Source organism: Halichoeres trimaculatus, unplaced genomic scaffold, assembly GCF_033239565.1.
Source record: "Halichoeres trimaculatus isolate MK-OKI-2021-1 unplaced genomic scaffold, fHalTri1.1 fHalTri1_scaffold_7, whole genome shotgun sequence".
NCBI lineage: Eukaryota > Metazoa > Chordata > Actinopteri > Labriformes > Labridae > Halichoeres > Halichoeres trimaculatus.
This window is the reverse complement of record NW_027437185.1, coordinates 12,047,784-12,075,132: the sequence shown is the minus strand read 5'-3', so window position 1 is coordinate 12,075,132 and position 27,349 is coordinate 12,047,784. Positions and strand designations below refer to the sequence as shown.

Here is a 27,349-nt window from a genome sequence, read left to right as displayed (position 1 = left end):
GATTCTACATAAAGACAAACAGAGTGAGCATTCAGCAAGTTGCTCAGTCAGGTTATGACTTGAGTTAAAGTGCAGGGGGACTTGCTTTTTAAATATGATAGTATTTAAAATGCTTAAAAAAAATCTAAAAACAGTTGTTTCTTTTGTTGTTGTTTTTTTTTTACAGAGTGCATTTAAGAATACATGTGTCTACTTTCTGCTACCTTATATTTGTTTGGAAACATTATTTACATACTTTTTTATTCACAGGCCACAGGTTTTCCAGATGTGTTGTGAGAAATAATAGGATCAAAAATAGCCGTTAACAACCAGAAATAAAATAGTAACTAGGTTAATACAGGCACAAATAGCAGTGAGTGATAGGTAGTACCAGACTTTTTTAGTTTGAAATCATACCAACAGATTTCAATGCAATGTTAGTCATATATATATTTATTGTTATTCTTCATAAATTGAATAAAATACCAAAATCCAAACAAAGTACCAAATAAAAAATACTTTTCACCAAAACATATTAAAATACAGCAATACATGGAAAAATGAAATACTTCTCTTTTACTTTTCCATATTAAGTGCAGAGCAGATTCTGTGGTAAAAAGGCTACAAGATTAGTGAAAAATCAGGGAGTCACTGGTGAAAAATGCCCCCCCCCCCCCCCCCCCCAAAAAAAAAAAAAAAAAGAAATTTGAAAACCAATCCAGGAACTTTTTTCTATTGGTTTACCCAATCCTTGGACATTTAAGAATTGTCCAGTGAAGGCTTTGAGAAAAATTTGACTTTAATGATAAATAATGATAAAAAAAAAAAAGTTTTACCCCTTAATCACTAATGTTGGTTGAAAACAGGGATGGGAGACGGAAACACACATACCTTTGATGACGCCAGTAAACAGCCTGAAGCTATGCAAGGGCCCACACAACTCAGACAGTAGCAAGACAATGAAAATCCTATGAAGACAATCATACAGGTGAAAATCATCCAACATTAGTGCTCGAGGGTTAAAACAGATGGAATATAATCCAGCCTCTCTAATGTTAAATATGTTCATTGTGACTCGAACTGTATTTTAAAAATGTTTGCCCCAAAAAAATCATTTTTTGTGCAGATTTTGAGAAATATTTGCAATATATATTTGCCAAATATTATATGTATGGATGTTGAATGTTTTATCTGACTGTTAATGTTATATCTAGATGTTAAATTTTATAGATAAATGTCCTGATTCTAAATACTTAGCTCAGACTAAATATTAAGTTAAGATTTCTAAATATTTAGCTTTGATATCTAAATATTTCACAATGATTTCTAAATATTTATTCAAGATTTCTAAATATTTAGCTTTGATATCTAAATATTTATGAAAGATTTCTGAATATTTGCTAAGATTTCTAGATATTAAGTCAAGATTTCTAAATCTTGAGCAAAGATTTCTAAATATTTAGCTACAATTTATAAATATGTAGCTACAACTTCTAAATATTTAGCTACTATGCAAATTCACACTTCCACTTGCTGGAAGCACCAAAATAAAAGTTCGAAGAAGCGACCCAGCTGAGCGGGATTTGGAGAATGTCAAGCTCCACTTGTTCAATGTCAGTCTACAGTGTTTGACATTTTCAAAATCCTGCTTGGCTGAGTCGCTTCCTGGAACTTTTATCTTAGTGCTTTCATGCTAATGTAGTGGAGTGAAAGTTACAAGTGAAGATCAGTGTCTCAAAAACAAAGGTGCAGTTTACTAAAGTAAATTTACTTCCTCACTCCTCCCCTTGCTTGGTCACTAAAACAGCGTCTAACCTTGTAGAGGTTGAACCAGGAGCGAGATATGACATCATATACTCTGGTCTTTGTTTGATGACTCATTGTCAGCCTCACTTATATCTGACTGTGCTTTTATAAAATCAGCCTTACTTTGCCAGCAGAGAAGTTCTCTATGTTTTCTTTTGATCAAACTTTGCCACGCCATCAACCCAGGCCCCTCTGTCTGAACATAAGGTGTTTTTAGGAAATGTGGTTTACCGGTTTGTTTGCAGCAAAACAAGAGAAAAAGATGTTACCATGTGAGTGATTCACGGTCGGGTTTGAACACCCTCCTACATCCATTTGTTCACAGGAAGCAGAAGAGCAGAGGCTGTTTGTTGTTCCTTATTCAGTGGAGCTGCTCCTGTGGAGGCAGATAAATGAATGAAAGGAAAAATCTGCCCGTGTGTCTGTGTGCAGCACTGGTCCTTACACCTGAATCACACCTTTCCCTCCCACTATGCTTCGCCAAATGTTCGCCCACACAGGCACCACCTGGCCTCTGCTGTGCGCGGTTTGATTTCTTTGTGTGTATCAGTGTGCTGGTGTGTGTGTGTGTTTGTGTGTGAGGTGCTCTCTAACAGATGGAGTAACCTAATACTTGTCTCATTTCTGCCCCGCTGTCCACTGGCCATCATGGTCTGCTGGTGATGCTATCTGGGCTTTACCAGCATCCTGTCTGCTTCGTTCCTGGAATCAGCCCACCCCCTGACCTGCCTTGCCTCGGTGCCGCCGCCGCCATCCCATAAGCATCAGGCGCCCGCACTCCCATAAGAGCAGCTCGTCAGGTGGAGCTGCTCTCAGGTTACCTGTGACAGGTTGCTCTGAGTGAAGTGTGTCTGGAAAAACAGCATATTGTTTACAGTCAATGAGCAGATGCTGCTTTTGTTTTAGGCAGACTCATGACTTTAAAGCAAAGCATGCTGGGAAGTTTGTGTCAGCCTGTGCATGAGTGTAAATATAACTTGAATCTGACACTTTGTAGGCACGAGGCTTCCACCCTGCACGGCGTGCTGGCATGTGTCTCTGGTCTCGTCCCTGCATCCAGCACAGGTTCTGTTTGTCACCAGGACCAGGTGGCAGCAGCTCCTGCCATCCGTCTCTCTGGCATCTAGAGGTGACACTCACACGGCCAAATGGATTAGTCTCATTGGCTGGGTAATTTATTGATGTTTCCCTCCCCTGGGGATAATAGGTGTGTGCTGCTGATTGATGAAGCTGCAGGGTGCATGTCTGCCTCTCGGTGTGTCATCCAGTCAGCAGTCGCTCAGTCAGTCTGGAGGGTTATGAGCCTCAGAGTTGACTTATGTAACACTCCCACTGATGGCTTCACGGACATCAAACATGATCATCTGACAGGTCATTCATGGATTATGTGAAAAGCCTGTTTTATGTTGAGCTGGAGTCACTTGAAAGTGTCAGAAATGTGACCCCCACTTTGGCTCAGATGTATTGGATGTCTGCTTAACCCACCTGAAACCAGCAGCTCTTGATCATAGTTTAATTCAGGGCTTTGATGAAATGCTGTGAGATAAAGTAGAAATTCAGATAATTTATTGCTGCAGATTTATGGAATCAAAGTCAGAGAGCCTACAGACGACATTCAGTGAGGCATATTTTAATGCAGGAGAAAACTGAGAGGGCTCAGATCCTTTGAGTAAACATGATCTGGCGGCTGAAATAGGTGGACAGAGGTAAAAGAGGACGAGCAGAGAAATCTCACTCTCCCCTCTGCTGCTGCTGCTGATCAGTCTGTAAAAAGCCTTCAGTCTCAGAGGAGAAACGCTTCTCCAGCAGCCAGCCAACAGCCTCCATCTGTGACGCTGACAAAATAAATGCTGCTGCTAATTTTAAGCCTGACCCAATATATTTCTGTGAGCTCTTGACCTCCCACAGTCGTACCCAGAATGTCACAGGTCCCTGACATACAGCCCACCTCCCTCCATTAGAGGATACCTGATCCCGCGCAGGCTTTCACTGATGAAGGAGAGCGCGCCGCGTGCACAGGAAATGGGGTTGCAATGGTTCTTACGATGACCCTGGGTACTTAGAGGCATTGTAATGCATTTATGAAGAGTCCTCTAGTCTTTCTCTTTCCATTACAAAGTGGCTCTCCTCTTTGTGGTGTAAGAGATACGTACTTCAGTTGGCAGCTGAATTACAGGGCTTGATTTAAGAGGTTTTCACTGAAACAAAGCAAAAAGGAATGAGCTGTGAGGTGGTTTTGTATTTTCTCACTGCCTCCTGACAAGTAAACAGATATTAAAGGTTGGAGGATCAAGCTTTTTAATTAAAAGGAATGAACACTCTGTATGAATTAATTGTTTCTAGCATCCCCTGTCTGTACATGTGTGTGCTCCTCTTACCTCCTCCCTGTCTGTCTCCTTGTCTGAATTGGCGCTCTGCACATCTGCCTGCTCATTGATCACAGGGGGAAGTGCCCCGCAGACGCAGCAGGGCAGCCGCAGCCTGAAAATCTAAACAGATGTGCTCTGCTCCCTCTCGAGCATCCTCACACACTCACGCTCAAATGCTTTTCCTAACCTTTATCCACCCTGTGACTGTAATGCTGAGCATGCACGCTGTGCTCCATCCTGTTTCGTCTTCACCCACACGTTTAGATCTGCAACCACAGCCTGCTCCTGTTCACCGCTGATTCACTCAGAGGATAAATGGGTAGAAACGAGATGAGGAAACTTCTTCCATTTAGTGGCTACTGTGACATTGATGAATGTGAAGGGAAAATACTGAACTACTTTTTCTAGATTTGCTATCTTGACAATATGCCATCATTTAGATCTGTTTAAGAACACCTCCTTCAGAGCGCTGTAAGTGTTCAAGTTGTTTCCTGAGCTCGGATGTGAAGTCAACACAAAACTGTTGAAACTACTTCGTTCTAAACTTGAGTTGTGTAATTGTTTGATTACAACACAGAGGTAAAATACATCTTAAAGATGCTGTGAGGAGCATTTGTTTCAATTGCAATCCCTCGCCACCTTGTGGCCTGGAGTCTTCGCACACTGTCATAAATTACTTTTAGCAAGGCGTGTTTGTTTTGGAATTAAATAAAGATCGGATCAAAACAAATTTTCTTTGTTCAAGACAACTTTTTACTGGATATACCGTGCCAAGGAAAGGGACCAGAGCCTGACCGATATGGGATTTTTGGGGTCGAAGCCGATTCCAATACCGGGGGCAAAAAAAAGCCAATATCCAATATAATGGCTGATATATATGATAAATTCATTGATATGCACAGGATATATACTGTACATGAACACAAATTTTTATAATACCCATATGATTCAAGACAGAGACAGAACACTATTAAATTAAAACAAGGAACTTAAATTATAAAACTGTCAACATAAGAACTGTAGTTTAAACCAATGATAAATAAGAACAAGCTGTTAACACAATAATAAAGAAAAAAGTCAAACTGTACACACCTTAAATAAATAAGTCAAACTTTAAACACAGTAAGTAGAAAAAAAAGTCAAACTGTAAACACACAATGAGCAACTTACTCGTTAAAACGCCGTATTATAGTATTACATTAGATAGCATTTATCTCTATTGATTTCACAAAAAAAAAAAAAAAACTAATCAGATGTTAAAACGCAGTTCTATAACCTTACATTAGATAATGGTGGACGTGTGAATTTACTGTTACATACATCTTTGTTGAATTCACAAAGGTGCAACTTGCACAACGTTAGACATTGTTACCCACTCTTTAAAACTTGCGTGAAAAAAACCTTGAATGCTCTTTTTGGCATGTCTTAACAGTGTGCTTTTGTTATAGAGCATTAAAGTGTAGACTTACATTGTTTTGCAAAGTCACAGCTGACGATGGAGTAAATCAATTGTTGCCGTCCTCCTCTGTAGTCGACTGAGTGTCAGTGGGGGAGACGAGGGGCTGCAAAGCATGGTCTGCGCAGCCCAACACACAGACACACAGAGGCAGGAGCGACAGAATCTCGGAGGAGCAAATATTTTTATAATAAGCTACATTTTGGCTGATGTTCATTAATCAATGACAGGCTATAATTGGCGTGATTAATTGGCCCAACTGATTAATCAGTTGGGCTCTAAAAGGGACTTATCAGTACAGTCCGACAGTTAGGCTCCTGTGTCCACCATCACTACAAAATTAATCACAGAAATCGTTTTTAGCCGAGAAAATCATAGATCCTAGACATGCTGTAAATCAATCCACTCCTGGTTGACCTGACCTGGAAGCTAAGAAGTAGCTATTTGAAATAACCTGTAACCAGCAATATTGGTGCTGATAATCTTATTTTAAAGTGTGGATTACGATAAGCTTATATCTAGAAGGGAGACTTTTTCAAGAGCATATTCAAACTCGCCCCAGCCCCTTTAACTAGTGGATCGTAATTTCTGAACTAACTAAATATTAGGTGTTTATTCCATTTTGCCAATAGGTGAAAAGTGTAATGCCCTATATGCTAACTACCATGGCTCGAATTTTTGAGAAACAAGCGAACGGCTATTCTTAACAGCCAGACATCAAAGTATAGAAACGTAAAATATGACAAAGCATTTTAATACTGCATTAATTAAGCTATGCTGTGAGAAACAACAGAGATACCACCAACCTCAGCATACTGTAGTTAATTTGATAGTGCCTTAATATTGTGCAGATGTACGTTAATTATCTCCCCTTGTGTGAGTTAAGAGTTCTTATCATATTATCCCCTAATCATGCTTTTGAGCGATGTGCTCTATCACAGGGAACACATCGCTAACGAGTCTTTGCTGAGAATATTCTCTGCTTCTCCATTTTTAGCATACCAAATGTCAGGCACAGTGTGAGGAGTCGGGCAGCAGAGACAATCAGCGTTTTTAAAAGTTTGGTCTTTAATCAAAGCAGGTTTGGTATGCAGTAGAAAAGGTCCAGAGCAAATCAGGAACAAGGGTCGAAACATGAGGAAATAGAACCAGCCGTATGGATGGATGTATGAACTAAGACGGCTCGCAATAATCTGGAAGGGAAGTGAGGAAACAAGTGCGCTGTGTTCAGTCTGTACTTATGAGAGCAGTGAACAAAACCTTACCGAGTGGTGGTGTCTTAAATTGAAGCACATACTGAAAGTAATGATCACATTTCTCAACCATCCATCCATCCAGTCTTTCCATCCTTCCTTTCCTTGTGGCGAACGGTGAGGGTGAGGAATGTCCACTATATTTGCCCCCAAGCGTTTTGAGCGTGGAAATTGAAAAATGAAAGTGCATTTTTCCCATCGTCAGTGAAAATGCACTCAAAATAGTGTTAGTGCAGAAGTATGCGATTTGAGACACAGCCCAGGACTTTAGAAGAAAAGCATAACGGCGTGCATAACAAGACACAGATGCAACAAATGAAGGGGAAGCTGAACAGGAGCTGAAAAAGACGAGAGACAAGGGTTAACAAGATAAAACCAGAAATTCAGAAAGAGTATTTTACCTTGACCGATCTGACACCAAACAGTCAAACAGAGGGCACATAAGACTTAAGATGACTTCATTGGAACCATCTCAGCCGATGCAACACCTCAAATGTCAGCGGAGTGTTAACTCTGTGCCAAATTAAAAATCACATTCAAAATAGACAAAGTTCAAGCTCAAGGGCAGCTCTTTATGTAGACAGATAAGAGGCTCATTCTGGGACCAAAAAACAAAAATACAGGCAGGTGGTTACTCACTAATAACAAACCTATGAATATTGTAAAAATCTGCTCTAACACTGTTAATTACTGAAGACTGGACAAGACAAATCAATGAAACTATGTGTAATTTACATTAATTAAAAATGTTTGGGGGCTTACCCAATCTGTATTGACACAAAAAGCAAACTAAGTGAATCTCAGCTTAAATTAAAGGGGGAAACAGTTTTTTTTTCTTAAACTTTTATTCAGTTAATCATTCATGTCACTAACAGCTTTGGTGATCAGCTGTTTATCACTTTTCAATAGGGATGCATGATAAACACTGTTAAAGCAGATACTCATGAGATAATTGATGTTTTGTAATATAAAAAGAAGTTCATTATGAGTAGTTTATTTACACCTGAGGCTGAGGAAGACTGGGATGTAGTTTAATTTTATCCCTGCTATCTAAAGTCTGAACCACAGCACAGGAAATCACCACACTCCTCCATGTGACCTGCAATGTCTCACCCTTTCCTTTGTTTGATTACATGATGTTTTTAAGCTTGTGAAGTGAATAATTAGTCACTAAAAATAAAGTCTTCCAGTTAAACTGGTGTCAGCTGTCACTTTAGTGCTCACACAGAGTGTAAAGTAGGGCGGGGACAATATGCTGTTCTCATGATTCGATTCTATTACGATTTTTGGGGTGCCGATTTGATTTAATTATTTGAGTTTTTTTGGGGATTTTAAGTTTGCTTAAACACCAGACCATGTGAAAAAGTTAAACGACGATGATAATGTCCACAGCAGTGGCGGCTACTGGTCAGTCAAGGAGGGGAAGCTCTTTTTTTTTTTTCAGCCTACATCATAAATTTGTTTCTTTTCAAGATGATGACCTGTGACCCTGTCGTACCAACCAGGTGTTTTTTCCAGGGATTTAACTTGTGTTCTCTCAATGCTTGTCGTTTATAAGAAAGGTAAACTCGCTGGGGATCGTTAAAGCCTCCTCAGTCCAGAACAACTGACTGTAAAACTGAGAAGATGCTCCAGTGGAGGGTTATACTTCAAGATCGCTGACTGGCTCATTTCACTGTCAAAAAGGAATTCAGCCTCAGACAGATCATCCAATCATCATGCAGAAGCCCAGCGTCCAGGCCAGCCCACTGTCCCATAGACCCCCAGAGACGCTGAGCGTCTGATGGCCAATGACCATCCAGTTTCCACAGTGGAACAACCCACTCTACGCTTCCCCGCTGAAGTCAGAAGACACTCAGCGTCCGACTGTGTTTAAGCGCTGAGACGCTGCGGGGATGAATGAGAAGGAGGTCGAGCCAGTTACCTGTGATAGGAGCTGATTCTGAACAAAAGATGAAGAAATTCTAGCGCATATTTTGTCAATGAAATGTACACACAGCAGCACATATCACCACTGAGCTTCCCTTGCAGTCTTAGATTGCAACTGGTCTACAGACACACATCACATGAGTCAGAGTGAAACATTTCACCCTCTGCTAGAGAAAAATGGTAACTTTTATTCAATCCAATTTATAAACAAAGACTAAAATAAAGACTGTTAATTTGAAAAAAGAAAAGAAAAAACATTTTTTTGCCAAAGAATCTCAATTTTGATATTGTCAAACAAAAAATCCTGATGTATTGATTTTCTATTTTTTCTCCCATGCCTAGTATGTAAAGTGTAGCACATTTGTTGTGTAACTGATCCTGTTTTTGATGTATTCACATGATAGGGTTAAAGTAGCTTGAAATTCATATTTCATTGGTCGTTTCTACCACCATCTGTGTCAGCGGTTGCTGTGAAATATGCTGTCTCCAGATTATTATTTTAGTGAGAGCAGATTAACAAACATAAATTAGAGTCACTTATTGTTCTATGTTTGTGCTGTACCATCCATATGTTTGTAACTGGATGAGAGGACGAGTCACAAGGCTGAACTGACTCAGGAACACAGCAGCAGGCCTTGGTAGCAGTTGTAGGCCTCCATAAAGTACCTCACCCTGAATGAATGAAGGCTGAAGAAACATAAAAATGTACTGAACTGACCAAACTTTTATTTTTGTAAAATTCAACCTGTAGATGGAATATTAAAAAGGTAATTGTTGAATTTCTTCATTCAGAGCTTTGGTTTTTGAAATGCACAGCAGCAGCAGTTCATCAGAGAGAGGGAGCGAGGTTCATTTCCTTTTCTCTGATATCGTCATCTTCTCATATGGACCTCGTTATTTGCCTGAAATTGCACGCAGAAAAACACATTATACGTCCAATAAAAAGACAGAGCTGTCACATCATTTCTCCGAGCAGCCAGAGCTCTGCATTGACTGACGAGCTTCATTTGACCTCAGAGAAGCATGAAGAGAAAGAAATTAAACTATCCAAGCAAGAAAAATCAAATAACAAAAATGAAAAGGCAAGCTTCTGTAGTACAAAAACCAATAACTTCCTCTAATGTCTCCTAAACCAGTGGCTCCCCTGAGCCCTCGCCTTCACAAAGCGGTTGTGGCTATCACGCTCAACAAAGTAATGCAGTGGACTAGCTGCGGTGTAAATGGGATTTCAGCATCCCTTGCTATTCTCCTTTCCAAAGCTTCATTTCACTGACTCTCAGCTCCCCTGCTAAGTTCAGTAATGGAGCTTTAAATCCCCTCTGTTGTTGGGTCCTCACTCAGTTTGCTACCAGGTCGATGATAGAGCTCTCGCTTCTTGTGCCACCTTGTTGATAAGACTCCACTTTGTGCCTTGAAACGCCACTGATTATTTTCCCTCCTTGTGCCGGCCACACACCCCTCTCCCCGACAAGCTTTTCTCCCTGCAGACATCCTCACGGCCATGCCGCTTTTGGTTGACTAATATATTGAGATTACTGCTCTCTTTAAAAGGAGCTTTTTTATGATTCTTTGACTCTTTTTAAGCCTGTTTTTAGGTTGCATGAAGAGATAAATCCTCAAATCCTGCTATTTTTCGCTAGAAGATTAACTGCCTTTGTATTCAAAGTTGTTGTCTATTATCTTTGTGTGTGTTCAGATGTGTGTTTGTTGGCCCTGTGTGTTTGTGTGAGCAGCCCCATTAGAGAAAACAACAGATTGAGAAAACTTGGAAACGTGGAAGAGGGAGTCTGTGCGTGGGATGTTTTGTCTGACTGCGGTTGTTAAGGATGGGATGGTTGTTTGGGAGGAATCAAATCCATTCAATCCAATGTTGACGTATTTCTGCTAAATTGCTTCCCATTTCCTGACAGCTTGGCGTGGTTGTTGTGTTTGCTGAGGCACATCATCACCTGCTGAACGCGATGTGATATCTTTAAAACAAACGGCTTCACTTTCACTCCCTTTGACTCTTCTGTTTCTCTTCTGTCCCTGCAGAGGCCTTCGACCTGGTGCTGCGGCACGGCCGTAACTCCACCCTGACCATGCTGAAGTCAGAGTTCCCCGGTCTGGGTAGTGGAGCTCAGAGCTCTGTTGGGCAGCTTTTCCTGGACATGTCGCTCTACATCCTGGGCTCAGACTCAACCGTGGACCACATGGTGGCAGTGCTCTATGGTCGCCTGTTCCCTCTGACGTACCGCCGCCTGCTGGGGGGCAGTGTGTCCTCTGCGTCTGAGGAGTGTGTGAGAGGAGCCTGGAAGGACTCAGGAGCATTTGGCCCTTATCCCAAACTGATGATGACCCGTCTGTCTCGCTCCCTCCTGGCAACACGAGTCTTCCTGCAGGCGCTCAACCTGGGCATTGAGGTCGTCAACACCACAGACCACCTGCGGCCCGGCCGGGACTGCAGCCGGGCCCTGCTGAGGCTGTGGTACTGCCCGCACTGCCAGGGCATGCTGGGGCCACCGGCCTGCAGGGGCTTCTGTCAGACGGTGATGCAGGGCTGTCTGGGAGGAGCAGCTGAGGTGCAGCCTCACTGGAGGAGCTACGTGGACGGGCTGGGGAAGCTGGCCAGCGGGATGAGGGGCGAGCAGGACATGGAGGCTGTTGTTCTTCGACTGCCTTCCATGATCAAACTGGCTCTGAAGCACGCCGTGAACGCCCGCACTCGTCTCACTGCGCTGGTGAGTCTGATACACTCTAACACACACACACTTCAGATCAGTCTGAAACTTCAAATAGCTACAAATTCCACAAAACAATGACTGTCGGGGTGAGTTTAAAGACGTGAGAATTAAATTTAACTGCGTACAGTTGAAACAGATGAGAGGCACAGTGAGCATTAACCTTTTTGCAACCATCTTTCCACTGCTTCTCTAAAGCTGTGCTTGGGGAGGCTGAAACACGCACATCGTTGTCCATTTCTGACTCAGCTGACTCACTTAGCTGTAGACTTCACATGAGCATGAAAATAATCAGATCAGTCTTTGGCTTTTGATTAAGTTGCACATAGTGACTCATGTTTGAATCGACAAACAAACAGAGGATTAACTTTAATTGTAATGATTAGAGATGATAGATGGATGACTGTGTGTTTCATGGATCTAAGAAATAACAATTTTGTTTAATGATGGTGATCCCAAAGTTAGTTTGAGTCAGGATTAAAGGTTAAGAGTATTTGTTTAACTTTGACCTGTAAAATCACAGTCACCCTGTAGTTAAAGCTGTTATTGAGCATGCTGGTAACAAAGGGCATTTCAAGCAAAAGAGCTTTACAATATTCACTCATAACTATTCAAAAAATACTGGGAGACACCCCCCAACCCCAAGCCGCCGCCCACCCACATACACTTACCTGCCAACATTACGCTTTGACAAAGATGGAGAGGGCTGTTACATTCTGCATGTCAATCATAAATTTTCTACCAAAACATTTTCTCATCTCCTTTTTCTTTGAGGAACTTCATTGTTTTCTACCAAATTCTGGTGTCTGAGACTTTTACCTTTGTTTTTCGTGTCAGTGGTCGGAGGTAAGGAGGATGACAGGCCAATGAACTCCTAAAACCATATGTACGTTTATATTGATTGGCTATTGACAAATGTAATGGTAATGGCTAGGGATGGTTACTGAATCAGGTACTTATATAGGTACCGACTGAATTCTGTCAAAAGTACCGGGTACTGCTTCAGGTGAAGTCAAAAGGTACAATGTTTAGGTACCTAAATGCATCCTTGTGACTGTGATGGAGTGGAAGAGTAGGTGATTTTCTGTGCTGGACATGAGCACAGCATTTCAAGTTTATATATTGAAGAGGAAATATGTTAAATTGAAAAAGAAAGTGTACTTTATTATTTAAAAAAATAGCATTTTTACCACATAAACACAAAAAGTAGCAAAAATTGCTACCATTGAGTACCGGTACCGATTGCCAGGTACCGGGCATCAGTACCATATCATTTCGAATGTGAAAGGTACCCATCCCTAGTAATGGCCTTCTTTCAGCTAGTGGATGAAAATCATACTTTCAGAAAGAAGACTGACACATTATGGAGAGCTGGAGCCGATCAAATGCGGGACATCGTTGCAAATTGCACGACTTTGGAAAACTGATTAAAATGCTGTGCAGTTCCACACAAAGTGGGACGCCTGGTCACCCTACTGTGCATAGCTGTTGATGACTTGTGACATGCAGAGTTTGCTCTGCACCTCATTTTCTATTATTTTTCAAGGAGTTCCCACACTTACCAATCCATATTTGAGCGTCTCCTTGTTCTTGTTTTGGCTGTAAATTCTCCAGCCTGTTGACTTCTGGTCAGGCTCCGTTCATTGTGTCTGTTTGTTGCTGTGGTTCAGTTAAATATGATCTGGTTTGGACGCGGTTTGTTTTAATATTAAAATCATTTGGCATTTTTGATGGTTTCTGTGCACTATTTCCTGTCCTGCTTGACCTGATTTTTTGTGAAATAGCTGCATAACAGCTCCGGCATCCTGCAAAAAACTGCGATCTGCTGCAGTCAGGACAAAGCAATGGCCACATGATCTTCTCGATTTTTTAATGTTAATGACTTTGCAAATATTTCAAAATCACTGCCCGTCCCTAGTAACGATCAGTATCATATGACACATCATTAAGAAGGTCAGAATCCAAACCTCAGGCTGTTTGTGATTCTTTCCCACACTGTTTAATACTAACTTCACATTTCACAGGGAGCTAATGTGCTCTGTTGGATGCAGGGACATGATGTTCATGTTACAAAGCAAGCTTCCAGAAATGGGCTTCTGCGTTTGATTGACTGAAATAATGTGCTGCCAAATGATATTGCACTGCAGTAAAGTTGAGCCAGCACCATCCCTGAGCTTACACTGTGGGATGAATGATTTAGTAGTGCAAACTTCATGTGTGGACCCCATCAATCAGGGATAAAATGCACAGCACATAAATGGATGATAGACATATGAAATGATTGAGAGTGAGAGGCTAGGTTAGCCTGCATTCACCTCTTACCTGACCTACTCTGCATTATTACCCCGCTTCCAGTGCAAGACTGCGCCTCGGACTGAGCTGAATCAAGACAGAGACATTGGAGCAACAAAGAGGTGGCATGAGAACAAGCGTAGATTTTATTGTTTGTACGTTTTCAGATCCAGACAGATGGATGCTCCCAGCACGTCTCGCTAGAACTCGTCTGTCACTCCTCAGCGTTGGTGACCCGTTACGTGTGGTTTTACTGCGATAAAACCGTCAAGTTTGTTCGTAGCCCACATGTGAAGTGAGGGAGAAGTGCTCATGAAATATGGAGGCCTTTTTCTGCCAGAGTTACAGCGCTGGATGTGCTTCTGCCTCTGTATATCTGCTGAACTTTTCACTCTCACACCCCAAATCCCCACAGTGACCAGGTTTCCACTCAGAAGCCATCATTTATTAACACACAGGTTGACCTCACTTACTCTACAGCACCAGGGCGTGGCTGCATCCATGAATCGCTGACTTGGGGGGAAATGCTTCGAGTGTGTGAGTGTGTGTGTGAGAAAACCAGAGACAGAGAGATCCTTATCTAAAATTGTCTGAGTCCTGTCTGTGATTATTTTGGCCTGCAGCTCGAGTCACCAAAGATGACTTTTCACTCTGACTCTGGTTCCAGTATATGGGATTAAACCTGCTGTGATGGTGTATTGTTCAGAGATGTGTCAAGGTGGTGTGTGTGTGTCTGTGTGTGTTTGAATGTAATCTCTCAGCGACACTCCTCACTAAGAGGATGTCATTGAAGGGACGGAGGCATTGTTTCGCTAAAGGCTAATTTTGCTTCTGTGAGGAGTCACTAGAGATCAACCAGAATTAGACGACACCTGATTGCTTCACCTGGAACAACCACTGCACGCTTACAGGGAATGAATAAAAGGATTAAAGTACTCCCACAGAGTATTTTATATTTAATCCAATTAACTACAAGTTCTCCATCCACTGTATCAAAAACAAGCTTGATTTCAATTCTGCTATTTTAAGAAAATCATTCCTCATTGTTCTGTGATAGCTCAAATATGAGAAACCACAACATAGAGAACAGATTTTCTTAATCTAACTGTCCTTTGTTTCATGACTGTGTGGATTATGTGGCTTGTTTTCTGTTCCAAGAACAAAGGCAGAGAAAAATACCACAGCACATTATCCTGAGAGAACGGTGACCATCGTCTTTTACCAGAATCCCTCAAAGTAATAACATTCAGACAGCAAAAATGCTGCTATTTAGGTGTTCTGATGATTATTTTTATTTAGGGAGAAAGTAGCAAACAAGAAGTTCAGGAATTGAATGTTATCACAGTGTCTTATTAACAATTCAGGTGCAAAAATAATTGCTTACCCGTCTGGCCTATTTACCTCACAGCGTGTTAAGGTCAACATGGTTCAGCAGTGAGCGCCCCACATGGATCTGTCTCTGTGTAGCTGCAGATTTTGGTCGTGAAGTCATTATTTAGACTTCCAGGGATGGTGTAGATTAAAAGGAACAAGGACATAAGCAGCACAGAGTGATTAAATCAACCCCACAAGAGAAACAAAAGTAAGTAAAGTTAACTTGGTGAAGCATCTTTACCACAGCACAGTTTTCAAAGAGCTTCACTGCATTTAAATAAAGTACAGAAAGGAAAGAACTGTGTGTTTGGCAGATTGTTTCTTTGTTGTAACAGTGCTTCGTGGCATTAAATTGATTACCACTGGAAAGCCTGTTTATTCCCTTTTATAATTTGTGCTACATTTGAAGGAATATGTTAGCGTGGGATAAGCAGCAGAACTGGGCTTGTGAATCACCTCCATGAAAAAATTTGCCAAATTTTCTCGGCCAATGCCAAACAGCTTATTCTGCTGAAGCTGTTAACTCTTGTTTCCAGCTGCTGCTACCCCCAGTGTACAGTAAGGCAGATTATTTGGTAAGGCTTCAAAGGTCTCATATTATGAAATCACTTTATTAAGTCTTTAAGTGAAATTTGTTGGTCTTTGTTCTTTCCTCCCAGCCCAAAAAATGTGATATTTAATGACAAAACCTGTACTTAGTAGTGCTTGTGATTGTAAAATCCTAACCTAAAACAAGCTGTTTGGATTTTGGGGATTTTCCGACGTCAGCGATTCCCTTTTTTGACCAATCAGGAGCAAGTCTGACCTGATTGGTCCACCAGAGCAGATACCCCTGAACCCCCGAACCCCCTCCCTGCCCGCTGCTGGAGAAAAATCCCTCCAGCAGCGGGGGGGAGAATGCGAAGTTGAAGAGCCATCGCTGCTCTGTTTTTGGCTGTGAACAGCCACATAGTTCCATGCACAAGCTTCCCATCTCGGAAGAAGACAAGACTAAGTGTCTAGAGTTCATTTATCAAGGAAATGTTCCAGCTACACTCAGTAAAACTGTGCATGTGTGTGCTAGTCACTTCACGGCCAACTGCTTTTCCAACTTTGGACAGTACAACAGAGGGCTAGTGAATAGACTGGTCCTGAATCCAGGTGCATTACCAACCATCTGCCAACAAACCTCGGACCCTGGAAATGTGAGTATTTTAAATGCTGTGTGCTGTGGAGCAGATGGGAGAGCTTTTCCTCAGTGTCCCCCCTGTCTCTGTGTTAGCTTCAGGATGCTAACTTTAGCTGCGGTTAGCCTGTTGTTTTAGCCTGTAATGTTAGGGTAAAGGAACTTCGCTGTTTTCTAAACATTGTGCACTCGGAGCTCGTGGCTCTCAGTGACGTAGAAGAGCGGGACGGTATCAGCGGTGGCTCATTTACATATGAAGGTCACGCCCACTAAATCAGACCGTTCTGAACAGAGGGGCTATGAGAGCCTGGACATTTAAAGTGAAACAATAACAAAATAAACTAAAATAATAGTGATAGCTGGATAACAACAATATCAACAGTATGAGAAAGTCAATACATCAGAGGATCTGAAGTGTTTCAAGCTGCTTTTCAAGAGAGATAACAGCACAGAAAAATTTTCACAAGAAGATTGTTACGAAGATTTGGAGCCACAATATCCAAGACACTATCACCACCTTTAGTTTTCCGTCTACATCATTAGACCTGATCAGAAGACCTGAAGGATCCACTGTGATGTCAGGAGGGAGCAGGTCACAGATAGTACACAGAGGCCTTTGAACGTGGTTTACAGCTGTAAGGGTGAGTTGAATGACAGTAATGAGGCTGTCCTCCTGGACCTGGTTCACAGTCTTGTGGCAGCATTTTGGATCATTTGCTGTCAGTTGAGGGAGAATTTCATGAAGCAGGTTTAAAGGGAATTACAGAAATCGAGCTGGAAAGAAACATCACCATATAGCATTTCTCATTCAGCTGGCAATATCATCAACTGTCATTTTATCAGTTTCTTTTTATTTGAAAGTGACGTGAAGGGGTTAAAGTCTTGATGTATTAGTCAAAAAGTATTCCATGATCAGAAATGACTGAGGTTTCTGAGTGTTCACAGTTTTTACTGGGGCAGAAAAGGGAACAGAATCAGTTCTTAAATGGCTGTCAAAACGTCAAGCCGGTTATAGCTTTTCTTGAGCTCTTTAAAGATGCTATGAGGAGGATCTGTTTTGATCGCACTTCCTCGTCACCTTGTGGCCCGGAGTCTCCACACACTGTCGTAGATTACTTTTAGTGCGGGGTGTGTTTGTTTTGGAATTAAATGGAGATCAGATCAAAACAAATTTTCTTTGTTCAAGACAACTTTTTACTGGATACAACGCACAGAGGTAAGGTCTTTATCAGTATAGATACATAGCGCTACAATTTTTAAACATGACATCAAGCAAACATTGTGGCAGCTGGCTATATGTAGCTACATTAGCGGCTGATGCTCTGATGTATTTGTAGGCTAATGTAACAACAAGTAAACACTGTCAGTTTGTAAGTAGTTTAGTAGCTGTTTATATTTAGCGCAGCTGATGGTCCGGTGCTCTGAGACATGTCTGTAATGTGTAACGTTAGTAAATCCTGGTTATGTCCTGCCAGTCATCTACCAAGCAGAGCTAACATAACCTCACTCTTCATTTTATTGATAGACTCTCAAGTTTGAACAAACCACTGCAGAATAACTGCTGACTGTGGGTTGGAATGGACATTAGCACCTGTGTTAAAGAGTGATACAACCCAAGCTAAAGGCTAATTAGGCTTTAGCTCAGGTTGTATCACTCTCCTGTTTATCTTTCTTCTGCTCTTCTGTCCTTTTTCTGTCTGACAGTTAGGCTCCTGTTTCCACTATCACTACAAAATTAATCACAGAAATCATTTTTAGTAGAGAAAAACACAGATATCTGTGTTTCATCTCTTCTCACAACTAAACTTCGACAGCCAGTGTGGTGTTGTCATGGAGGCTTAGACGAGCTGTAAATCAATCCAGTCCTGGTCAACCCGAACTGGAAGCTAAAAAGAAGCAATTTCAAATAACCTGTAACCAGTAATATTGGTGCTGATAATCTCATTTTAAAATGTGGATTACGATCAGGCATATATCTAGAAGGGAGATTTTTAAAGATCACTTTCAAACTCCTCACAGCCCCTTTAGGCTTTAAGGAAACATTTGATTAGATATCATTAGCAAAGTAGTGGCAGGATAATCCCTGGAGTTGTTTGGTCACATTATCTTTGTGTCCCTTAAACAAGTCATTGTCCCTTCTTTGTGTCCCTGACATGCTTCAGTCCAAGGGACACAAAGAAGCATCTACCTGAGCCATACAATGAGAACCAGCCAAGGACGTTCTCGATGAAACACCCACATCACCTGGGTCTGTCTGGAATATTGTCAGTTAAGGTTCAGGACTGAGCATTTGTCTGTGTAAGAGGACTTCATGATGCCATTTCAGACTCCGAGGAGAGTTTTTTCACAGGTCGTTATGGGAAATAGAATCCCTCCATGGTGAGACCAAGCCTCTGACACAGCTGGAAGATCAGTAAAAAAGTTGGGTAATAATAAAGACTGATACAGAAGGAAGAGAACAGGGAGAAGGGAAACAATAAAATGGATGAGCTTTTAAAAGCTGAGTGTTTATACATTGATTGAGAAAGATGAGCCTGTTTTTGGCTCTGTGTTATTTATCATCCATGACTCAACAGTGAAGCAAGATAACTGAACATATTTCTCTGTAGTTTCTCTCTTCTTTCTTAACTTCTCTCTCTTTTGTTTGTTGTTTTGGGTTAGAAAGTTCAGCGATAAGAAGAATTTTTCTAATTTATTTTTCTATGCCTTTAATTGGATAGTAGAGAGGACAGTGGATAGGGCAGGATACAGCGTGAGATCGGGGGGTGACATGCAGGAAAGAGGCCATAGGCTGGATTCGGACCCAGGTCACTTGCGTGAGGGCGAACCTCATGCAGCGTGACCTAAACCACCAAGCCATCTGCACTCCAGAAAGATGAGTTTTATTTGTAAATGATGAAAAACTAAGTGTTAACAAAAAGAAGTAAGACTGAAGTATCTTAAAGCCTCTGTTGTCTTTGAGATAAGAGTTTCTGGCTGTGAACCTTGAGAAGTGACACTTCAGATCTGTTACTTCAGTTTTGTTGTAACAAAGTGGATCAGTGGAGCTCTTCATCCTGTTTGGTGAGTCATGTGATTGTGAGAGCTGCAGCTGGGGTCAGTATCTCTTACTTAACCCCCTCCAGTGAGGGTTCAGACCCCTGCTACCAAAAGTGAAAAAGTGATGGACTCTAGAGTAAAGAGTCCTCGAGCTGTGAGAGAGACATCTTTTCTCCTCTCAGTGGACCTGAAACATGTTTCTCTACCCGGGAGATGACCACTCATCCTCTGCCAGCTCACTCCCCCAGCATGTTAACATTCATTTCCTCCATCCGGTGCAGCTCCGGCGTGAATCAACCCATGTTCAGAGAGACGGAGAGGGCAGCCAAGAGCCCCGCAGCTTCAATCTATTCCCCTGTCAACTTCTCAGCCCTCTCCTGGAGTTTGATGTCATCCACCTCCATCTCTACATCTCCTCCTCAACATCCTTCTCTCGCTTTCATCCCCACCATTTATTTCTTCTCCTTGCTTCTTACGCGGCGCTGTGAGAGAAGATGCATGATTTATGAAGCTCTATTTTTACCAGTTACTGAGGAGAAAGAGAGGAGGGATGACAAAGTGAGGGAGAGAAAAGAGAAGAAGAATGGAGGGGGGAGTGTGAAGAGTGAGCCCAAGGGGAAGGAGGACAAGAGAGTGTGCAGGAGACATCCATCACAGTGCGACCCCTCGGCTGAAAAGAAGACAGGAAGTAGGTTGAGGGGGAAATATGATGAATCTGACCAAGATCAGAGCAGCTGTACCTGAGTACATGAGCTGTTTTTGATTTCATACCTGACACAGTGGAGTGATTTGTTTCCAACTCATGTTCGTGTGACTTCCTGACATATTTTGTCAACTTCAAACATCCTATCAGCTCCTTTATTCATCAAATCAATGAGTCGACAGCCAACTGTTGCTTCATCAAGGAGACGAGCAGAGGCCACAGATCAGACTCTTGATTTTTATTTTTTCTCTAAAAGCATCCCAGCATTCAGTCATACAAGTCATGTCTTGTATGGTGGATGACAGTTTTCAAGAGATGCTTCAGACTCCGTTTTACTCTCGCTGTACTTGTCCCAGTTCTCTGTGCTTCACACTCCATCGACTTTGTTGGAACATGAAAGCTTTTGAATACACAAATTAAATCATTTATTTTCGGTGTTTTTATAAGATAAAATTGAATTATTAGAATAAAAAACAGAAAATCACTCAGAGAGCACAGACCTCCACCAAGCATATTGTGATTGTCACACAACACTTTAGTCCTACTTTAATGTTATACTCCCTTTCAGCAGACTGTCTGCTACAATTTGGTGTTAGTTTTAATTGTTACCTGACAGTGTTGAAAATTATGATGACCCAGTACATATTTCATATTCTGGATCTTAGTATCTAGAATATCGCCAGGATCTGGATCTAGTTTTACATCTGTCATAAATGATGGTGACTTTGTCTTGTATTGTTTTACAAAGCAATCTGACCATTTATCATGGAGTTATATACACATATGGTGAAAACGGCTCTATCTCACAATGATAACGAATCTTTTAAAAAGTCCTGGATTCAGACGGTTATCTGGATCAGCTCCAAAATTGAATCACTTCTTCCCATAGACTGAGTAGACAGTGTGGTTCCGCCATTTATCATTGTACGGTTTTGAAGCCTGTCACAGGCGCAGCCATTGTAGCAGTTGTGCAGCCAGAGTCTGCGCAGTAGAGACTGTGAGGGATTCTTGGAGAATCTAAGTGGAGCTGGGTGACAAAATTAATGATTATTTTTTTTCTTTCAAGAGTCTTATCTCTTCTTGACTCTACCTCCCGACATTTTTACAATCCCTGAAAAAAATACACGAGAACGGCAGCTGTCATTCATTGTTAAACGTTACGTTAAGTCTATTTTTTTTAACCTCGTATAACTAATGAAAATGAAACTTTTCAGGAAAAAGAGGACTTGAATACAAGACAGCCAAATGTTATCTTCAAATCACCACATCAATCTGACGTGAGAAACATTTCTACAAGGAGTATTCATTTTTTAAAATTTGACCACAGCCCATCTGGAATGGATGGAAAGCCGGATTTTTTAATGTATACTGCTGCCATCCACCAGGGGGAGCAGTTTTTGTTGAGACCTCACTTTGAGCTGAGCAAGATGATGTCCATTTTTTTTTACAGTCTATGCTTCTTCCATTTCCCATTTTGAACATTTCCAGAAATTTCATCAAGATCTGTTTATTAGTTTTTGAGTTATGTTGTTCACAGACTAACACTCAAACAGACAGACGGACACACTCTCCCCAAAACATAACCTCCTAGGCTAAGGTAATGATTACAAAAAAAAACAACTAATAATTAATTGATATCAATTGATATCATGCATCTCTACCAAACACACCACTGGGTCCAGCTGTCTGCAGATTTAAGCCTCAGACAAAAGGGCTCTGGATCTGTCCAAATGAAACAAAAGCAACAATGAGGATCAAGTTTTATTTGAGGGTGTTGCAGTACGCAATTAAGTGATAATATATTGTGAGCGGGTGATTATGGGAAATAGAATCCCAACAGAGCTTGGCACAGAAGGACCTGAAGTGGACAGAACTGACCACTAACAAGCTACGATACCAAATCAGAAATCTTGGTTTCACATTTCTGTTCAACAGCTACAGCTAATCTAAAGTAGCATTTATTCTACTACTATCCTAAAGTAAAGCCGAGGATTTGGCCCTGAGAAAATATTACATCCTTAGACCTGTTTTTCATCCCACTTTCAAGAAAACATGCTGTACCTTCTTCAGACCAACATCCCACAGTCTCATCTGTTTCTGAACACTGTCTATAAAATCAGGAAGACATCCAGCTGTAATAGCTTTCCGACGCGCTAAATGCTGCAGCATTTTTCAGAACGCTGAGTGAAGAGTGTGAAAAATATTTTTTCCTATCAAAATCTCTTCCACCTTGATGCTGGAACATTGGCTCCTCGTTTTAAATGAGCCTGAAATCTGCAGTTTACTCATCTGTTTTAATGCGATTACCATCTTTAATTAAGTTCAGCATTATTTCCCAATATGTTTGAGGTCAGGCATTCATAATCCAGCTTTGACTACAATCTAAACAAATAGTTTTCATCAAGGTTTTGTTGATCTTATTAATGTAGAGCCAAGAGTGCTTTTCTGAACCTGTGGGTTTACTGAATGAATGAATCCAGATGAAAAGACGACTGAGATCTGAAGATGTGTCTGAAAGAAGCAAAGCTTTGCCTGAAACTCTTTGCGAGGAGATCATGGTGCATTGCTTCATATCCACATAATTAAACTGCCAATATGATCTACATGTTTACATCCTGATTATAGACTTGTATAAGAAGACCTCACCACACTCTGTTAGCCATTATAGAAATTGAAGCACATGAGATATACAGAACACTCACACTGTGTCAGTTAGATAAAGACTGTAGAAATATCGTCTCATTTGGAGACAAGGAAGTTGTAAAAAGACAAAAGTGTCACATCTGTTGTCCACATGAGCCTGTTGATGCAAATAAAGTGAATTTAACAGGAGGCATGTGCGTTCAAAATCAGTGGTGATAACATAACAGTTGCTTCAGAGCTAAAATCCATCAGACATGTTTCTTGTCCTCTCCAGCTCCCAATGTATTGCCTCAGCTCTGCTCCATCATGTTCCAGCTCTTTTTCAGACCCGACAGGCTGAGGTCCTCCTCACTTTAGCAAAATTAGCACAGAGAAGAACAAGTTCGACATGAAGTCAGACATTTAGACAACATCAAGACATCTGGTTGGTTTTCAGAATAAAACACTCTGTAATGATGCAGGCTCAATTTTTATTTAACTGTAACATCAAGTTGTCATAAAGAGCAGAGTCAGGCCTGGAAACGATTCGGTTAGAGGTTTTCAGAGACCAACAAGATGCGGTGGTCACTGCAGGAGAGAAATGTTCAAAAATTATTTTCTGCGATGCAACGGTCTCTATGGTGAAACTTCATGTCAGCCTCCAGAGTGCTCTCTGCTGCTGCACTCCTTTGAGCTTCATTCAGTGGTCAGTAGATTTAACTGCAAGTCATTTTTCTTAGACTTCAAAGCTGCGTTTCCACCAAGCAGACTGTTTCTGTTTGTCTCAGGTGTGCATTTTCTTGCTTTTCCACTGACTCATCCTGGGACAGATCCTCAAATAACCGAGACGAGCTGTCCCACTTTTTGGGACCCTTTCGTATGGGTGCCAGACTGAACCAATCCGATCTCGTAAGGTGGAGCAACACACTGCAGACCATTGATTGGTCAAAAGAATCGTCAGTTACCCCGACAGCGGCTGTATTTCTCCTGGCGGCACACAGTCTTCTCTGAAACAAAGCTTGATTGCACTTAGTATCAGAGAGCTACATGCCAATCACAGAGAGGAAAACCGTACTGAACCGATCCGGACTACTTGGTGGAAACTTGGTGGAAACCGTCTCAAAATGACCACTAGACAGCCACACTTGTGGACCCCTGCTGGGATATCCTGTCAATCTTTCTATTGCAAAAGAACTCTGGAGGTAAAATAGATATGATGTACAGCAAGAGTTAAGAACCACAAATTTAAAATGTGTGAAAATATGTTAAAATGTTTTGCAAAAGATAAAAAGAAATAATTATTAATGGGGAAAAAAGGTAATTCAATTTGTTTTTACATTAAAGATCATATTGTTTAATTCTCAGGAGCATTCAACATTTAACAATATGAGCTGGAGTGGACGTGTCAGTAACTTTATGAAAAAAAATCCAATATTTGAAAAAGAAATTGTCAGTCAGAAGACTGAGAACAGGTCAAAGTTTTTTTTGCTGAAATGAAAGAACATCTTGTATTTGTTCCTGAACTAAATTAGAAAAGAACGTCTTGTTTTTCACAAGAGGAGTCCCAGAGTTTCATCAGATACAGCCAATAGATTGGTGAACTCTGCTCCAACCCAAGAAGTACTCTTCTCAAAAGATTACTGTGAAATATTTCCAGGCTTTCCGTCCTCCAGTATCAAACTGTCAGGACCATGATAAATTTAAACCACTTCAGCAAACCGTCATTGTAGGGGTCACAGCTGTCTACCAAACACACTCTTTGTGTAACCACTATTTTTTCCTGGTCTTTAAAAGAAAACTCATCATCATTTATTTATGTGGTCTTCAGGGTCAAAAGGCTTGACATTGTTAACAGCTCTCTGGGGCAGGGCCGTGTGCTTGAACAGCTTGTGTCGGTCCTTGATGACACTTTTCATCTGAAGCACACTACAGAAAGAGCTCTGGTCAGGGTTAAAATGACATCCTTTGTGTGCAGTGATGCTGAGGAACTTGTAGACACTCACAGAAAAGCTTTTAGAGGCTGACCACTCTGTTCTCCTTTGTAAGCTTCAGGATCAGGTTGGTTTAACAGGGTCAGGCCTTGACTGGTTTGCCGCCTCTTTGTTAAGCTGGGATTTCTCTGTGACCATTCACCACTCTGCCCTCCTATGTGCTCAGTGTACATGAGGTGCACCCCAGGGCTCAGACCTGGGTCCTGTTTGATTTCCTCTGCACTCGGGATGTCCCAATCCAATATACTGATTGGTATCGGCGCTTTGTATGGGACCGATCCAGTTTTCACATGTTTTCAGTGCCGTCACGCTTTATGGCTGCTGTAAATCAGACCACGTTGCAAACATGTCTGTTGTGTGGGACTACTTCTCTTTGGAAAGAAATGATAGTAAAACAGTGTCTTACAACATTTGTGAAGTGAGTGTTCCTCGTGGAGGTGCCAACAGGGCTCATTTTAATACAACAAATATGATCCATCATTTAACTGGAATCAATTAACGGAGTAAAGGATTCATCAGGGAAAGGTATTGGTATTGGATCGGATCGGATAAATATGGGCAAACGTGAAAAATTCTAATAGGATCAAAGTCAAAAAAACTGTTGGGGCATCCTTACTCTGCACATGCCACTTCTTGGATCCCATATAGGGTGCATGGCTCAGCTTTTTTATGTATGACCTCTACAAAATGGCAAAAACAGCACTCATTTTGCTTATTTAATAAAAGGGCAAAAAGAAAAGAAAAGAATCCTACATTTTTAAGAGGGTCCTTGCATAATTTTGCAATAGTTGGTTTATACAAGCCCACAGAAACTCCAAGACTATGAGAAAGCTTTATGGTAACATCATCCCTACTGAAGGTGTTATATTACAGTCAGCCCCAAACACATGATCATAGCACGTCAACCACTGTAGTTTAAGTTTTTAAGCTCAGATGACGTTTAATTTCTCAGCACATTAAAGATCAAAGCTTGAAACTCTTTGATTTATCTTTTCATAGCGTGGTTAAATAAAACAACAGTTGAAGAGATGAAAGAACCGAGTACACCTCATGAAACTGAAAGATATGCACCATATTGTAACTCATCCTCATCACAGGCAGCACAACATCTGTATGAAAACAAATCTATGCTGGCTGTCTGGTATTACTCTGCTCCTTATGTATGGAGAGAGACTCCTCTTCTTGTATTTACTTCACCGCGAGAGGTGAAGTTTAAGGGCTTATCTGAAATAGGATGTCTGTAATGTGTGCACACCAGTTAATTTGCTGTCAAAGGGAGGAGGAGGGAGGAGGAGGAGGAGGGCTGAGTGCTGACTCAGTCTCTCCCATGAGCCTGGACTCCCTTTGAACACAACCATTACTCACCAGATATTCTCTCCTGTCTGTTGTCACAGCTGTACTTGGCACTCTGCCACCTTTACAGCTCTCAGCGTATCACCACTCCTGCTGAAACTCTTCATGAGTAATGCTTTATGGAAACATTAATGCTATACTGTAATCATTACTTCAAGCATCAGATCAATGAAGGTATCATATTTAAATAAGGGCTTTAAATGTTCACTAACTGTAAAGCTGAAAGACTTATAGTCTCCTCTGTGGACCGGCTGCAGGGTCTATCATGTTAATAGATGAAATGTAGGTCAAACTAGAAAAATTAAGAAACACTCCAAATAAATTCCATCATTTTAGTTTGTGCTTATCGCCCAGATTTATTAATTTAGTTTAAATTAATTATTGAATATTAAAAAGAGGGTTGACTGACAAACACAGCTCCTGCAGCACTCTGTGCCAGATTACAGAGAAGAGGAGATTGCAGCAAGAGAAACAGGAAAAAACTCATAAGTCAATGAAAGAACTTTCCTTACCCATAAGTGTCTGCTTCAAGAATCTGTTCTGATGCCAACTTTACCGATCTGAGGGATGATTAACATTTTATCATTTATTTATTTATTTCCTACAACTTATCCTGTTCAAGGTCGCGGGTGGCTCGGGGCCCACCCCAGCTGTCACAGGGCAAAGGTGGGGTGCACCCAAGCAGCAACCTTCAATCTAAGAATATGAGACTGTGTGGAAGTACTAAAATCTGCTGTTTCTCGAGTGTCCGCTTGAGGCTGGCTCCAGAAGTAGCGGAAGACACATAAACACCAAGCCAAAAAAAGTTTTTTTCACAGCACAAAATTAATCTTTTTACAGCCTGGTTCAAAAAACGTCTCTTGTCAGAATCACTAATTTCACTATTGGCACACACTGTGCGGGGGGTGAATTTTTTTCTAACTCAGCAGTTTAGAGGATATTAGTATCGCAAACTCGCCCAATCAGAGGCGCAGCTAAGGTCTTGTGACTTATGAGCGCCCCCTAGCTGTACATGAAGCCCCCGCCGCTACCAATATAGTGACTTTAGCCTGCTTCAGAAGTCCTTTTCAGAAACAGACGGGTGACATTGAGGAGACTACATACATTAATTATACAGTCTACGGGTACATCCTGGACTGGTCACCAGAGCTGACACACTGAGACAGACAAGCTCTCATGCACTCACTCACACCTACAAGCAATTTTAGAATCCCCAGTTAACCTGATGAGCATGTTTATGGACTGTGGAAGGAAGCTCAGAGAGGAGAACATGCAAACTCCACACAGAAAGGCTCGAA

General features: G+C 41.3%; 1 protein-coding gene across 2 annotated transcripts in view; it reads left to right on the top strand.

Annotated features, from left to right (window-relative positions):
* Positions 1–27,349, top strand: part of gpc3 (glypican 3) — a 167,928-nt gene that overhangs the window by 91,523 nt on the left and 49,056 nt on the right. For both annotated transcript variants that reach the window (XM_074674851.1, XM_074674852.1), the window contains one exon: positions 10,827–11,512. In XM_074674851.1, coding sequence (XP_074530952.1) covers positions 10,827–11,512 — 686 coding nt within the window. The remainder of the gene's footprint in view (positions 1–10,826; positions 11,513–27,349) is intronic.